This window comes from Carassius carassius, chromosome 50, assembly GCF_963082965.1.
Source record: "Carassius carassius chromosome 50, fCarCar2.1, whole genome shotgun sequence".
In the NCBI taxonomy this organism is placed as follows: domain Eukaryota; kingdom Metazoa; phylum Chordata; class Actinopteri; order Cypriniformes; family Cyprinidae; genus Carassius; species Carassius carassius.
This window is the reverse complement of record NC_081804.1, coordinates 8,852,725-8,869,367: the sequence shown is the minus strand read 5'-3', so window position 1 is coordinate 8,869,367 and position 16,643 is coordinate 8,852,725. Positions and strand designations below refer to the sequence as shown.

At 36.7% G+C, this 16,643-nt stretch overlaps 1 protein-coding gene across 1 annotated transcript in view; it reads right to left on the bottom strand.

Moving 5' to 3' along the window:
* The window catches only part of LOC132133631 (polypeptide N-acetylgalactosaminyltransferase 18-like), a 48,903-nt gene extending 44,285 nt beyond the window's left edge, over positions 1-4,618 (bottom strand). Inside the window, exon 1 of the mRNA XM_059546517.1 lies at positions 4,097-4,618. Coding sequence (XP_059402500.1) covers positions 4,097-4,337 — 241 coding nt within the window. The 5' untranslated portion in view covers positions 4,338-4,618. The remainder of the gene's footprint in view (positions 1-4,096) is intronic.
* Between the last annotated feature and the right edge of the window lie 12,025 nt (positions 4,619-16,643).

Here is a 16,643-nt window from a genome sequence, read left to right as displayed (position 1 = left end):
TGTAGTGCACCCTGATAGAATGTGCCTTAGGGATGCAGGTACTTGACACAGGGAACAGGTGGGATCTTCTCCATACCACTCTTTCAGATTTTGGGGGGAGGGTAGTAGGTCGTATGTAGCTCTGATGACAAAACTCAGCCGTGCTCCCTCCATCTGCCAGATGTCACGCCAGCTGATCTTTCTTTTCTCCAGACACTCCCAGTTGGTCCATCTCCCTTGCTTGGCCATTGAGACGGCTTTGGCATGTCGCTCTCCCTCCTCCTGTCTCCTGACTTCTTCTACCACTAGCTGTCTCTTCTGCACTGATGTTGCTTTATGCCACAGAGGAGTTTTTGGGATGAGTCCGAACCCTGCCCTCCCATGCTGAACTTGTCCAACCACATCTCTGAAGTGAAGCGCAGACTTTGCACTCTGAACAGCTTCTGATGGAATCCACTTCCTTCCCGCTACTACCCGGGGGGGCGCTGTTCGAATGATTGCATCCTCAGATTCAGTTAGGGTCATGACGAGCCTTGCTTTGGTGCATTTGAACTCTTCCACGAGCCCTGTACCCTGTAATAAGGTAATACTGAAATCTCAAAAACACAACACTCCCTTTTGAATACCATGTAAAATGAAGCTACCCATAAATGCTTAAATAACATTAAAAAGTGTTTATTTCAGATGGGTCAAGCCGATGTGCAATCTCTAAAATGTCTAATTTAAATAAAGTTACTAACTTTTCACTATTTACTCTTAAAATCTATATATATAAAATCCATTTGGTTGATTCTAATACAAAAGCAGCCCAGTAAACCGCCACTTAAATGCAGAAGAATTACAGGACATTTCCAAGATCTGGCCTGGAGTGCAAAGTGCAGGAAGCCGCAGGCAATGTCAAAACCTGAAATATCAGGTTGTTCTGCCTCCAGAGTACTTTTAAAAATGATAAGCAAGCTACAATGTACTTTTTTGCTGATACTCTTGGGTACCTTAAGGTATTAAAGTTACCATGAAATCAAAACTGACAACTGACCCTTCGCCAGGAGTTTGATTGACAGGCGATCTGACCAGTTATAACACCGAATCTACCATTTTGTCTGACAAACAAACCAGATAGGAGACTAGATTAACACTGGTGGACTTGAACTTGAAAAATGGCATGTACTGACATCTTTCCGCAGATGAAAAAATATAGCTTCTAACATTCATTCATGGTTTTGTCTTATAACTAATAAAGAGGAAGAGATGATCAGTTCAATTGCCGCTTGAACTGAGGTGCTACAGTGATCTGTCATGCCACATTAAAGAGCCACACAATGGTATTTATTGTTTAAATTTCTTAAAAAAAAAAAAGACCAAATTTGAAAGCTGAGACTTTGTTTTAAACTAAAAGTAACCTGCTCTATCTTGTCTGTCGGCATGTAGTCAGTTTCCACTTTGCTAAGCGAAGTATTTTTCAATGTGTGAGAACATGATGTATGGCGTGAGAGCACCATGGCTTGTCGGACATAGCAACAGAAACTAAGGGGGGCTGTCTTTGCGAAGGTTCAGTTCTTATTTATAGAATATAGCAAAGTTTATTATTAATGATTTATCTCTGCACATCATTATTTGTTTCAAATTCACATTCAACATTCCAAACAATTCCTAATGGACAAAATCAAGACCAAGTACTTTTGTTCTTGTTCAATAAACCATTTCAATTGTATATATTTCACAATAGGGAAAAACAGCCTGGAAATGTTTTTTTTTTTGTGGAAGAAAATAACTGTCTGAAACGAGGGTGAGGTGGCAAAATTTTCGTTTTGGGTGAACTATCCCTTTAAAGAAGGAAAGCTCTGCTAACTTAACTTCAAACCTATTTTATGTGCTACATATATACTACAAAGAAATAGACTTGTTTTCCTTGCTTCCTCTCTAACTCTCCAGCATCTTACACTCCTCCACATTTGAAATGGCACAACACAGTACTCGTATCCCTGCACATCACAAGCAAAGCACAATAAAGATGGCATTTCCACAGTGACCTTCCACTAACCAAAGTTCACATTTGCTTATTGAATCTGGGTTACAAGGAAAGAACAAGCTTAATTTCTTTCCCTCTGTAACACTGTTGCTCATGTCAATGCAAAACTGGATCTCCAGTCTCAGTCTCTGTCAATTACAATGCAATCAGACAGTTCAGATGGGCGTGAAAACCGGACTCTTCACTCTTAATGGATTTTGAAGAAATGAGACTCTCCGACAGGAGCCACAGACTCAGTTATCGTAAAACTGAAGGAGACTGCAAGCAAATCAGGGGAGCCTTGATTATTTCTTTCACTGAGACTTATGTCTTTGACTTATGCTCTGAAAGTACAGAGGAGCAGTTTATATGTGAATCTGGGTTTTGAATACCCATATGAAAGGTGTAATTTCACTTCCCAAAGGTATTTCCAATGTTTCTGTTCAGCTAAACCTCTTTGACCTAAAATATTTAGATTTAGTGTAATATTTTGATAGTTATATTATCATGATTTTCTGATTTTGGTTAATGGTTACATGACATGCAAGTAAACTAATAAAACATTCCATCAAGTGTTTTATTTTGATAGATTTTTTTAATAGAATTTATGTATTTGAATCTTAATTAATTATTAGCTTTTCTTCAATACACAAACCCCAGTTTGGGAATCTAGAGTAAGTCTAAAACAATTTGACAATCTAAATAAAATACTAAAAAGCACATTAAATAAAGATGTAAACTTAAATCAAATTTATTTTTCCCCTCAATAAGTACTTTTTACAGAAGAACAGGCAGTACTTCAATCTTCGGAAATCTCAAAATGAACTGTGACTAATTATATATATTAATACTTTCAGTTTCAGTTAATAAAAAATCTGAAAACAAATTTCTCTTAATTTTCCCTCAGAGAGGCAATACTCGTTTTTTGAATATTGCTGCACAATAAAATGGTGAGTCTTCAAATGGAAATGGAAATGCAAAAACAATAGCTGTTTTCAAACAGGTTTCTCTGATTATTCCCTCCCTCTTCCATTGGTCAGCCAAACAGATAATCCCACCCCAAACTCATGCTATTGGCTGAGCCAAAGCTGCTGTTGTCAGACCATTCAGAAGGCTCAAACAAATAGCACAATGTTTTAACAGCATGAAAAAAGCCACAATATTTACACATGCTTGGTAAAATCAAACAACAAATGGCTATGATTTTTCTCTGTATGGTATTTATTTAAAAGAAAAAAAGAAAAAAAAAAGAACAGACATTTCACCCTAAAATATTTTAAGAAGTAAGGAAGGCATCACTATGTGGCATCTTTTTTTGGAACCGTATATAATGTAACATGATACACTCGATTGCTTAAGTGCCTCATTGTGTAGGTGTACTGGGTATATTTTGATTGACATTTATGGCTTCACTAAGACTGCACTGAGCAAGAAGCAAGCTTTAAGACCTTGAGCTCAGCACAGCAACATATCCCATAAATCCATCCAAATGCTTCTCAACAAGATTAACGCATGCATCAATCCTTTGCAGAAATACAATTCCTCACACAAAGCCTGTTAGGGCATAAATGGGGGGTTATTTTGAAGACAGCACCCCCTTATTTCATTCCAAGGCCATATTTTTAACACCACTGAAACAGATTGACATCAACAGTACACTAATGATGATTAATCATCCCGGATCAGAAGCTGTTCAAACTCTTGCAGGTTATCATCATCACTCCCAGCTGTCCTGTTTGAGTCCTGCAAAGCAATATGATGACACAGGCCACGGGACTGATGTTTATGCAAGGACTTTGCCAAGTGCTAAATTTATGCCCCCATTTTAGCTTCAATAAACCGGAGTTTACACTGCACCATCTAAACACAGAAATCTGTTGGGAGCTGAATACAGTCCAGACAGACAGAGGTGCTGTAACATTATGATTGGTCTCCAGTTCATCTCTATGTATGTATATAAACAGAGCTATAAAAAGAGGCTCATTAACATCAGCATCTGAAGTGCAAAGCCCCTTTAAACCCCTTTAAGTAGGAGTGTGACATACAGCAACTGTAAAATGAGAACATGCAATTAATATAAATCATGCTGTCATGTCAAAACATCATTACCTTGTATGTGCTGGTTAACAACACTCTCCAGCCTGTCCAGTCTCTCTATAATCTTAAGCGTTTCTCCTCTGTTGTCATCATCAAACTTTTTCTCGCGCGTCCTCCCTGCAACTTTGACGTTTCCACTATTAGACACATAATTGGTGATCCATCCGACGTAGAGCAGACACAAAATATTGGTCATGCCGCTTAAAATCACGCACGTGGACACCAAAGTTTTGGTTCTCCTCGTGCATGCCATCGCAACATTTCCACGTGCGCAGCGCGCGCAGAAACAGGCACAAATCCTCTACGCGTTTGGCGGCGGTTCTGCTCTCATACAGCCGGGCGGAATGATCTCCCGTGTAACGTTTCGGCTTTGAGTCTCCAGCACAACTTATGTGACAGGGAGCTGCAGCTGTTCGGATCTGTGCGGGTCTCTCTCGTGCTTGTCCGCACTGTTTGACAGCGGGTTTACAGCTCTGCAGCTTGCGCGCTGCTTGCTTGACGGCGTCACAGAGGCAGAGGGACGCGCGCGGCGCGCTGCTGTTGACAGCCAATGAAGTTCAGCAGCAGTAATGGTTTAGGCCATGTGGTTTTACATCGGATGTCAAATGGGGAACACCAAATTGTTTACTGTACAAAAATGTCATTGGCCAAACATAGAAATGTATTGATTTTATGCTAATTTGTAATAGCTTATTCTGGTTATCTTCTTCCAAGCGCCAAAATGATTGGACGTTGACAGCAACAGCTAATGGAAAATGTTTTCTCTTTGCTTTTAAAAACGCTAACCATGATTTTGTAATCCAAACTATTAAATATGCATGAATATTTATGTTCATATTTTCTTTCACTTTAATAAGTTTAACACATGAGGCCAGCCTCTGTAGGCCAGACTTGACTGCAATAATGTTTGTTGGGGTGCCCAATAGCCCTCTCTTTATGTCACCTTAAACAGTCAGACTGTAACTCAAATGAAAGCATACAATGAAAACGCCCTTCAAAGATGATTCTCATCGGCTTCCCCACTCCATTCAGGACTTTCAGGGTGATCAAGCAAGGAGAAAAAAGCATCAGAGAAACATGATGTTAACAGATGAATTCTAGAACAAACTACCCTGAGGCATGGCTTTGATCTTTGTCTTTGCCAATTTACTCTTTCACCTGTTTAGTTTATCCAAATGTACACAGAGACACCAGCAGGTCTGCCGCTGCATGAAATATGAATGGACATTGAAATATTAAAGGATAGAGAATTTCTCTGTAGAGACCAAGGCCTGTAATTACTTCAAAAATGTAGGGTATCTACAGACCAAAGGTATATGATTGACTGATCTTAAAAGAGAAAATGTGACAGATCGTTTTAGATTTAATAAGGGTCTGGTAAAAAAAGAGGTGAGAACTTAGAGTATGACTTCTTGCAATGAAAGTCTGTGTCTTCTGGGAAATGTGAAGACATTGAGACTTTATCTACAATATCCTGCTACACCTGCTGATCTGAATCTGATTGCTTTAGAGAGCACCTACATTTTTTGATTTGCTATGTAGTGTTGTTTTACACAAAAAAATATTTCTACATCCTTAAAACCAAATAAATGTACTCTGCACCATTGACACATCCAGCTGTGACTTCCCATGGCAATGTGTTTAAGCATGGAGCCAATGACTCAGCTATGTATAAGATCAATGAGACAGAACACACTCCGTTCTGTCTGCCACAGCCCCCACTGCAGTGAGATATTATTGGGCTCTAATTTAAACTGAGAGGTCTAGGGTATATCGGCTATGTAACAGAAGGAAGGAGAAGCTGCCTGGAATATCAATAGCAATGGTGGGTCTCGGCCCAGAAGAGCAATGTGAAATTTCCTTAATCAGAATCTGTAGTCCTGATGCAGAGCATGCAACGGTGAATTAATCTGATTGCTTTTCAAGAGAACATAGTTGACCTACTTGGTGAAAGTTGAAACATGTGAAGGATTATGGTTATGCAAATCCACATATACCATGGTTTGCTTAGCAAGTAAATCCACCGTGTTTTTATTTCTTCTTTTTTTTCTGTGCTTAAACAAATGGTCTTATTTTACACTTACTTTTGACTAATATTATTACAGAATAGAAATATTGCACCAGTGTTGGCAACCAACTAATTAAACTGCTTTTTTTCAGTAGCAAGCAGTTACTGAAAAGAGTTGTTTTCAGAACAGTGTCACTTTTCCAGGAAGTATTGGTATAATTGGTTTGAATCAAATCTGTTTGAATCTGTTTTGTTGAAAGTACATTACGGAGGATTGCTCGGTTTTATTTTTCAACCACAGATGGCAATACCCATAATTCTGTACTGTACTTTCAAAGTTGTGATGGAAGTAGAGGCAGATCTTTCTTCCTTGTTATGGGTACATCCACTGTGAGTGACATGACGTGGTCAAGTACAGTAACCCATACTCGGAATTAGTGCTCTCCACTAGCTGTACTGTAGTTTAAAAATGAAAATTTTGTCATCAGTTGACGGTAGTCATTGACTTCCATAGTTATTTTTGTAATTCTTTTTTTTTTTTTTTTTTTTAACCATACTATGGAAGTTTGGTTACCAACATTCTTCAAAATAATTTCTTTTGTGCTCAGCAGAAGAATGAAACTCATAAAGGTTTGAAACAACTTGAGAGTGAGTAAATGATGACCCAATTTTCATTTTTGGCTGAACTTTTCCTTTAAATAATGAGTACCTTGGCGAGTTAAACCTTTAAAGAACCTTCTAAAAAACTGCATTGCATTAGAAGTCATTTAGATAGTAGAAGGGATTTGGGATTGCAAATGTGGGCTTCACATTGCAAAATCAATTGAGAATGCTAATGTTGGGTCATACTGTCCTGCGGAGAGATTTTTAGTGGTCAGATCAATTAAGCTATGGTCAGATCAATTCAAAAGCGACTGAGCTAATTTAACAGTGAAAGATTGCCCATTCTCCAATAACAGAGGGAATGCATGCTCAATTTCTGCAAGAACAAGACATGCTTCTGATAATAATGTTCACCTGAAATTATGTACAATACAGTGAGACTGTCAACATAAAGTTTAATTTATGAACCTCATTACTTCTATTACAGATGCAAAATTGCTCATCTAACATTAAGCGAAATGTTAGACTTGTGCAAGTCTGCATTATCTGATATGAAAATCTGTGTGTTTAGCTTGTATTCATGCTTCTGTCAGTTTTAAGATAATGGGATGTTAGAAGTTCCTGCCTGAGAGAATCTTATTTCCTCAGAATCCATTAAACGGAGAGTCCAACTTTCATCCCCATTCATACGGACTGATTACATTGTCATCTAGAAGTACAGCATGCTTTGTGATCGGCCATGCTTTATAATTTCATGTTCTCTATCAGGGTTCCCATGGTCATTGAAATCCTGGGAATAATTTATCATTTTGATTTTCAGGCCTGTATAGCTACTGACAATTTAAAAATACCATAAAAATGCATGTGTACAATCACTTTCAATGAAAGATCTTCTGAATAGTTTAAACTTTTGTTTCTTTTATGTACTTTTTCAATGGTTAATAAAAAAATTCAGGCAAAAATTATTGCAGATTTTCAAGTTCATTTGGTTCAAAGCCTACCCAAAAACAGAGCAGATACATTCTTTGAGGAACTCAATAAAATTTCCACGTCATGCTAATTTACTGCATAAAAAGTGTACAGGAGAGCTAATGTGTTTAATAAAGACAGGGCCAAATGTTGGGAATAAAATGGTAAAATGCATTCAACAGAAAATTATGTTCTTAAAACACTGGCACAATTACTGCAAATGAGTCAGTAGATCATAACATAATCTCATAAACACAAATTGGATATTTAAAGGCTCTTTTCATCTTAAATCATGCAACACTAATCTTAAGCGAAGGGACATTTTTGCCTTCATTTCCAAAATGCTTTTCTTATTATTTTTCTTCAGATATTATAATGCAGAAAGCAACAAATAGCTAAATGCCCCCCCCCCCCCCCGCCCCCAAACACACTTCCACCAAATACATCCAGCATTATTTATTCAAACCTCAAAGCCACTGTTATTATATCTTAAATTATGTTGCATAATGGTTAAATCACATATTACTCTGTATGTAAATATGAGGCTGATGTAAGTTTGCCCAGTGATTATGTAATGATGACACTGCAATTTCATATACTCTATTTAAGCATAAACAGCTTTCTGTGAAAGCATGTGCAACAAAACAGCCTTTACCGCAAATGAGACTAAGTAAAAACACTCAGAAAGCACTTTAAAAACCATGTTAACATTTGATTAAAAATTCAGAAGCATTTTAGAATCATACCCTGTGCCAGCTGGAAGATTTTACTGGGTCCTTTCGGTGCCTCGCAATATGTTGTAGAACCATACGTCATATTTGTTCAGCTTTTGGTTTGAAAGTGTATGTGCGAGAGAGAGAGAGCTGTTTTAAGAACCTTTTAGGAATTTCTGTCATTTTCTGCTCAAGTACTCAACAGATAAATACTCGTTTTTATTGTTTTGTTTTTTAATGTAAATGTACCCCAAGACTCCTGACATCTATACATCTGACACTGTAGCTTTTATCTGTGAGTTTATGAGAGATTCAAATTCTATACTGAATCATACTTTTGAGTCCAATCTTTTCAGTCAGTTGATTCAGATATGAAACCACTTTGGGCTTCATTTCCCAAAAGCCTAAGTAGATTTTATAAACTACTGTTGTCACCAATGATCTCTATGTTTAAAGTGCTTTTTGGAAAATCTGAATATGTTTATGAATCGGACTGATTGGGTTCCTGTGTTCAGCTTACTGAATCAATGATCTTGTCACAGTACTGGATGGGGCGATTATTAGTCGACAAGGACTTTGGGAATAAGGACTTACTGTATCACACAAATATATCATATGGTTTTAAAAGACTTGGAATAGAGCATATAAATTATATTAAATACTTACATTTTGTAGTGAATTTGCATCTACTTGAAGCTTCTTGAAACCTCATTTTATTTTGTATTCAACAGGAGAAAGTTATATAGTTTTGGATTGACATCAAGGTGAATAAATAATGACAGAATTATCATTTTTGGGTGAACTGTCCTTTGTTAGGGGCAGACGTGGCCTAATGGTTAGAAAGTCAGACTTGTAACCTGAAGGTTGCAGGTTTGCGTCTCAGGTCCCAACTGCTCCCCAAGTGCTGCAGGACATGGCTGGCCAATGCTCTGAGTGTGTGTTCACAGTGTGTGTGGGTATGTGTGTGTTCACTTGGATGGGTTACATGCAGAGCACAAATTCTGAGTATGGGTCACCATACTTGGCCATACGTTACTTCACTTTCACTTTCTACCCTGGGTTCTCTCAGAATGGAGTTCCATCATATTCTGCAATGCTTTGACTTCACAGTTTATTTGCTTCAAGCTCTATCATTTTTTTTTTTTATAAATTACAATGTTAAACATCATATGAACAATTTCATTCATAATTGAGAAACAACATTCTGGCCAACCACAGAGATATAAGGCAGGGGAATTTCTACATTAAGAGTCTGAAGTGTGACAGACCTTGGCTTCTTGCTTATGTACTATGAAAACAGCTTCTTGTATGGTTGTGATTATTATATATGCCCCTTGTGAGGTGCAATGTAGTCATGTAAGATACATTTAAATCATGATGGCTTGCTCATTCTTAAAGGGCAAAACCTTAACCCCTTGGAGGAGAATAATGTCCAGTCTCATCCTCTCCATGTAATTGTTACTGCTCAAGAGAGCACCATTTGGAACAAAATGCTCCTTCTACAGTTTACCAGATGACTCTTTCACACTTCTTTGCCCCCTATACTGTCATATCCAGCAGCATTTTAACTCTACAGCCCCAGTTCCTTTACAACTAACACAGAGAGTAGGAATATTAAGGATTAACCCAATGGTTTTGATTGGGTTTATAATTATGATGATGTTGATGAGCTATTGTGCCAACGATCACATCCATGGTGGAGGTGGTTCTGCATAATACTTCAGCTGAACTGTAAGAATACATATTATATGCAATTTGTGTTGTTTTGTATCTTATTACCTGATTTCACAGCTGCTTGTGGCCTCAAACACACCAAACACAGGGCAGCGAGTCCTCAGGATGGATTAACTCACTTCTGCCTCTCTCATTACCTCCATCCCAGACAGCAAGGCACTGCTTTCAGAAAGGCCCTCCGAGCTCTGTGAAGCCATAATTATCATCTCTACAAAGAGATTATGTGCTGCATGCAGAGATGGGAGCCAATGGGCTGTAAACTCACATCATTAGGCAGGCAGAGGGAACCTGAGGAGTAATTCAGAGACCCAGAGAGAGGGTGAGCTGTCACCAGAGCCCACACTACACACTCAACTATACACACTTACATGCTTGGTGTTTCCCTCCCTCTGAGAGGTGCACACAATGCATTATGCTGAGAAGAAAGAAAACAGAAAAATACAGTGTTCTTGCACATGTTGCCCTCACCCACCATATGCCACCTCACAGGAACTTGATTAATTGTTCTCACAGCCACTTTTGCTGGATTACAGATTGATTGACCGCATATGGAGAGCTTCATCTAAATCCAACCCACTTTCTTCTCCATAAACCATTAACCAACTTCAGTCACTATGGTGACCTACAACAGGCCACCTGCAGATACTTGAAAGTGTTTCAACAAGGTAAAAAAAAAACCTGGAAGATAATTAGCATTTTCAAATGGATTTTTAAAATGGCGGATATCTAGCATGACTATAATGTGAGTTTACATGTTTGACAAATCAGACAGGCCATATTTTATGGAAGCATATGGGTAGCGATATTCAATTTGGAATGTAATACGCAAAATGACAATGCAATATGTAAAATGACAATGCATTTCTGTATTTACATTTACATTTACATTTTCCAATACATTTGTGCAACGTTTGGTGCAAAATGAAAATGAAAATTAAATTACATAATTTTCATTTGCCATTTCATACACCAGTTTTAATATGTAAAATGAAAACTAATTTTTAACGCTTTATAAGTTTTACAGAATTATTTTAGAAGTATTACAGAAATGATTAGATATGTATAACATGTTCAAGCAAATACTGTGGCAAAATTATCATTTAAATGCTATTTTTCTTAAATGCATTAACACTCACAGTCAAGACACTTACGATTGCATTTTCATTCAGTGTCCCGCAATGAATGTAGCAAAATTCAATGTGCACATTGAAAATGCATTCAGAGCCGATCACATGTCCGCCCCCTCCCGCCATGTCAATCACTGTGTGAACAAGGCGGGGCTTGCAGAAGGTCAAGAGACTCAAATCTCAAGAAGCGGATTCAAGTGAGAGAACATGGACAAGACAGTTGGTCCGTGTACGTTTTGATCATTTCAGTTTATGGCTTTAATATTTCATTCGCACTGGTGGGCGGCGCTGAAGCGCTGCTTTCATCTGATTGGTCGAATCACTCTACCTTCAACTTGGTCTTTTCATTCTTTCAGGCAGAATAAGAGTCAGTGCGAGTGTGACACTGTAATGTCTGAAACCACCGCTCACTGTTAATTAGCATAATATTTGAATCAGATGTAGCTGGGCACATAATTCGTGCTGCTTTATGTAATTTCATTTTCATTTTCATTTTGCACCAAACGTTGCAGAAATGTATTGGAAAATGTAAATGTAAATACAGAAATGCATTGCCATTTTACATATTGCATTGTCATTTTGCATATTACATTCCAAATTGAATATCGCTTATGTGGCTTATGTGAATGCATAAATATATTCAGTAAGCTCTCCCAATCTATTAATGACAGGAGATAAATTCAGATAACGATGACATGTTAAGACTTCAGCACAGGTCACCTTGGCTTTGGAACTTTGGAGCCCTTCAAAGCCAAAAAGTAGAGCATTATGGAAGATTTTGTGAGCTGTTTACTTCAGTTACAGGCTATTTCCTCAGGTCAATGATCACTTCAAACCTGCATAAAAATACCATAGTACATGGTACATGCAGTGTTGCCAAGTCCGTGGTTTTCCCATGGAATTGGGCTACTTTAACACTGTCTCCACGGGTTGAAGCGACTCCAATAACATTATATTTATCTCCTGGAATGTGAATTTTAGCAGGGGAACGCTACCACAAAAAAACTTGCATTTTACCCCCTGAACACGACTTTAGACCCCCTTGAAATGCGGCTTTGGGCTAGTTTTGATTAGTGATTGAAGTCGTTTTCTTGTGAGAACCTGCCAACCTTGGGTATATGCTTAAAACTAACCCAGGATCCAAAATGGTGGGTTTGCAGCAGTGCCACAGAAGAACCATATTCGGTTCCCTGAAGAACCTTTCAGTGAACAGTTCTTTAAACATTTAAAAAAATCGAAAGAACCTTTTTTTCCTCTATTAAGCACGTTTTGTTTAATGGAAAATTCCATGGATGATAAAGGTTTTGTTTCTGTTCACTAATGTTCAGAGTACAAACCAGATTTTCAGATTTTCTTTTGAAAATAGTTTTTAATTTTCACTCACTTCTTTAAAATTTATTTTGTAATGAAAATGTCTAGATCATACAGCTTCTTCAATATTTACCATATTGAAATGAAAAATGTCTCTATAGTCATGGATTATTATGTTGCAAGCTTTACATGTGAAACACTGACTTGTTTTCCCCATTTTTCTTCATGATTTGAACCGTACAGGATGGTTTCCTTGCTGAGGGTCTCTTGCAGTAATGCAAATCTGCATATTGATCTGAAGAATTGTGACAAATTGTCTGAAGAATTATTCTGCATATGACAGCGTCATAAAGCCATTCTGATGGATCTGGGGGCTTTGCTCACGGCCTCCATCATCTGTAGGGCAATGCTTGCCTGATGTAATGGTCTAAAATACATCATCGCTCCATATTTATTCCTGCTCTGTTGCTCTGTGCTATACATCACCAAAACAGTCTGGATTACTGCAGTCCTGTGGACCCTCAAAGAAAAGATGGATGGATTCATATGAGCAGGTAAAACTCACACTTCAACAGAGGCATAACAAGAGTCTAGGTCTACAGAGAGGCAATCTTTTTTTCATTGAATTGTATTCTGCATATAACATCAGGTTTGGCATGAAATAGTGATATTCCTCTGTTGTAATTTTTTCTCAATATGAGAGAAATTTTATGTCATGATTCAGTTTACAATTCAAAAGCTATCCAGACCAAAGCTAACAAATCCCTGTCAAAAATGTGTCCTTGAAATTATTATTTTTTTATATCCTGTAGTGTATACAGTGCTCCCCAAAAACATCTTCCATTTGGAATAAGTGACTGAAAGTCAATTCAATTATTTTATATAATACATATATTATAAATTGATAAAATTGTTAACGTTTTATATGTACATGTATTTACATTTGTATTTGTAAATTGTATTAATCTGTAAAACTGACAACCCTGTTATTGTCAGCCATTACATCATATCCTAATATACACTTAAGGTTTAATTTTGGAGACGGAACAATGCAATTTATTAACACTTAGCACACATTATTGATTTTACAGAATGTGTAAACTTGTACAAAAAAATGCTCTTTTAAAGATCAAACTGTAAAAGGCAACTGTATTATAGATGAATCCAATTCATTTTTGTCTGATTTGGAAGCCCATTGCCTAATTACCTATAGAGATGCAGTTCAGCTGACACATATTCATTATTCATGAGGTTTGGGCATTTCGTATTCCTTTTGTTCTGTTTGTAATGTTTTATATTCACCCACTCACACAGGAAATATGAAACAGGATATTGATTCAGACACATTTCATTGGACAGTATGCAAATGAAACAAGCATCAATCAAAAGACACAAACATGTATTTTGCCAGTTAGGAAGGAGCCAAAGCAGCCTATGAGATTCCTTAATATATAGCCCAGTGAACAACAATTTAATAAAAAAAATTATGCACCAGACTAATTAGTGTCACTGAGGTCACAGTGGGTCATGGGCCAAAGACAACTTATTTATGTTCACTGGGTGTAATAGGGTTATTTATTTATTTAAAGGTGACTTACAGTAACCCTCTCTATATAGTTTATGGTGGAAACACTTTAAATGATATTCTCCCATAGAGCCAAAACATTGTCTTACAAGCAGTTTTAATTAGGAAGAAATGACCAGAGGCGAACTATATCCAAAAATGAATAATAATATAATAAGACTGATATGCTTGACATCTGTGTTTGTACATATGGTAGATGTCTGGCTCATATATTTGCCTGGCAGAAGGAGTATGGCTGTATGCCTTAAAGGATTGTAAGTCTTAAATAAAAAGGGCTCTTATAGAAAACATGGACTTGGATTTCAAGGTGAATATATTTCTATACTTCATACACAATTTAACAAGATTTCAAGAAGAACATACACTGTATGTGTCAATACAGTGTATGTGTCTACAAATGTCAAACTCTACCATAACCACATAGTAGACAGTGTACTGTATGCTTTAAATAAACTGAAATAATTATCAGCTTTTCTTAAAAAATGTGATATTGTATATGTTATTATATCAAATATCTACTGTTAATTAAACTTCTAGGATCATGTTTGCTTACACATTAAAAATCAATAATGTGCAGGGAATGATTTTAGGGTTGTAATTTATGCAGTTATCATGCAGCTCCTCAGTTCCACCCTTGCTGTGCTAAAAAGAAATGTAGTTCCTGTGCATTAAATCATGTTTGACAAGTCAGTTTCCTTTAATGCACCTCTTTAATGAAGATAAACAACTTTTGTGTCAACTTTTGGAATCTGTAGCTTCAGTAAACAGGGCTGAAACCGATCTGCATAACAGCAACATATTGAAAAAGGTTTTTCAGTGCTAAGCTTGTTAGTGCCACTAATGCGTAAGAGGGAAAGAACGAGGGATACAGAGACAGAGAAATACGCTTTTTGAGGTCTGGAGGAAGTTTATCTAAAATCCAATTGCTCATGGACGAAGCCTTTTCACAGATCAGGGCTTTTTGACTAAGGAACAAAAGTTCAGAGCTCATCTTTCCAATTTGTGCTGTGATTGCAGACAGCGCTTTTATTTGAATGAGTTCTGACTGCAAATATGCACTCAGCTGACCTTGGATATGATTTCTTAAACAGATGATTCCTAAGCATTTGCAGAGTCTATAGAATTTTTATTTAAATAAAGAATATTTTGAGAAATAGAAATATCAAACAAGGCTTCGAAAATCAAGATCATATGAGGATTTGAGCATATTAGGGTGCCCAGTCAATTCCAAGTCACTCATAATGAATTCACAAAAAAAGAACAACTTGCAATACATTGTAAATTATGTATTGTTGTTTAGCTATACATATTGCATCCTGTTACTCAAAATACCTGTTTAATAATTTAATTTAAAAAAAAAATGGAATACATTTTTAGGAGTCAAGAGACTCAAGCTCAAAAGGATCATTTTATTTTTCTTTCTTTAATCGTTTTAAGTCAGACTAGATGATTCAGTGATTTTTTTTTATTATTTGTCATTATTATTTATCATTAAAGCAGTGAGGCTGTGTCCAAAATAACACATTCTCTGAGTAGGTTCTTCTTTTGAATATGTACTCTTTCTTAGATACTGTTAAAAAAAAAGTACATTATATATAGCACGAGTGTGTTTAGTATGAATGTAATCTGGACGTAATACATTCATCAAGAAAAGGAAACAGTAAACCGTATTCAGGAGTATTCATACTTAATAAAATACTGTGTTAATACTGAAACATTATACATAAAACCATAATTATACATTTCCAGCAAGATTATGAAGTGTGCATCCAATGAACACTTATATGCCATGTGGTCATAGTAGCGCATGACAAATGTACAAACATTCATAGAACCTACCTTTTTAATGTCATTAAGTAATGACTTATTTAAAAGAAATACCTACTGTGAGAGTATGCAGTTTCCTGACCTCTTAGTATCAAAGGTAATAAAACAAATGGTTTCATTACAAATTGCAGCATCATATAATGACATTTATAAAACGATTATCACATATTTCCAGCTAATTCAGTCCATGCACGTATATATTATTTTATTTATTAACTGGGTTATTTTGTGATTCCTTTTCACATCAACAAGACTAAAGAGAACATTGCTGAATGAAGATCATGTGCCAGAAAAGCAGAGACTGCAGAAAGTGAGCAATTCTCTTGCACTTGGTTGATTTTTGTCCTAGAAACTTTTCTTTTAAACTTTTCAGCAAGCTACAGCCATCCTCTTATCCTGGAGCGGTGGCAAGACTGTCTGTTTACAGAGAACAAATGCTGTCTTTTTCCTTACCACAGGTGCAAGCTACGAATTAATCAAGGGGAATTTTTGTCACAGTGTTAGCCATAGTGTTCCTTAGCCACCATGGTGCTACAAAGCAGAAAAATTGATGCCATGCCTTTATTTGACTATATTTGATTGTCGTGTTTTTCATTTCCTCTTTGCAGAATTGTTTTTAGTAAACAAGTTTCTGTGATGAAAATTCTCTTGACCTTCTTCTTCAGTTTAAGTTGATGTCATG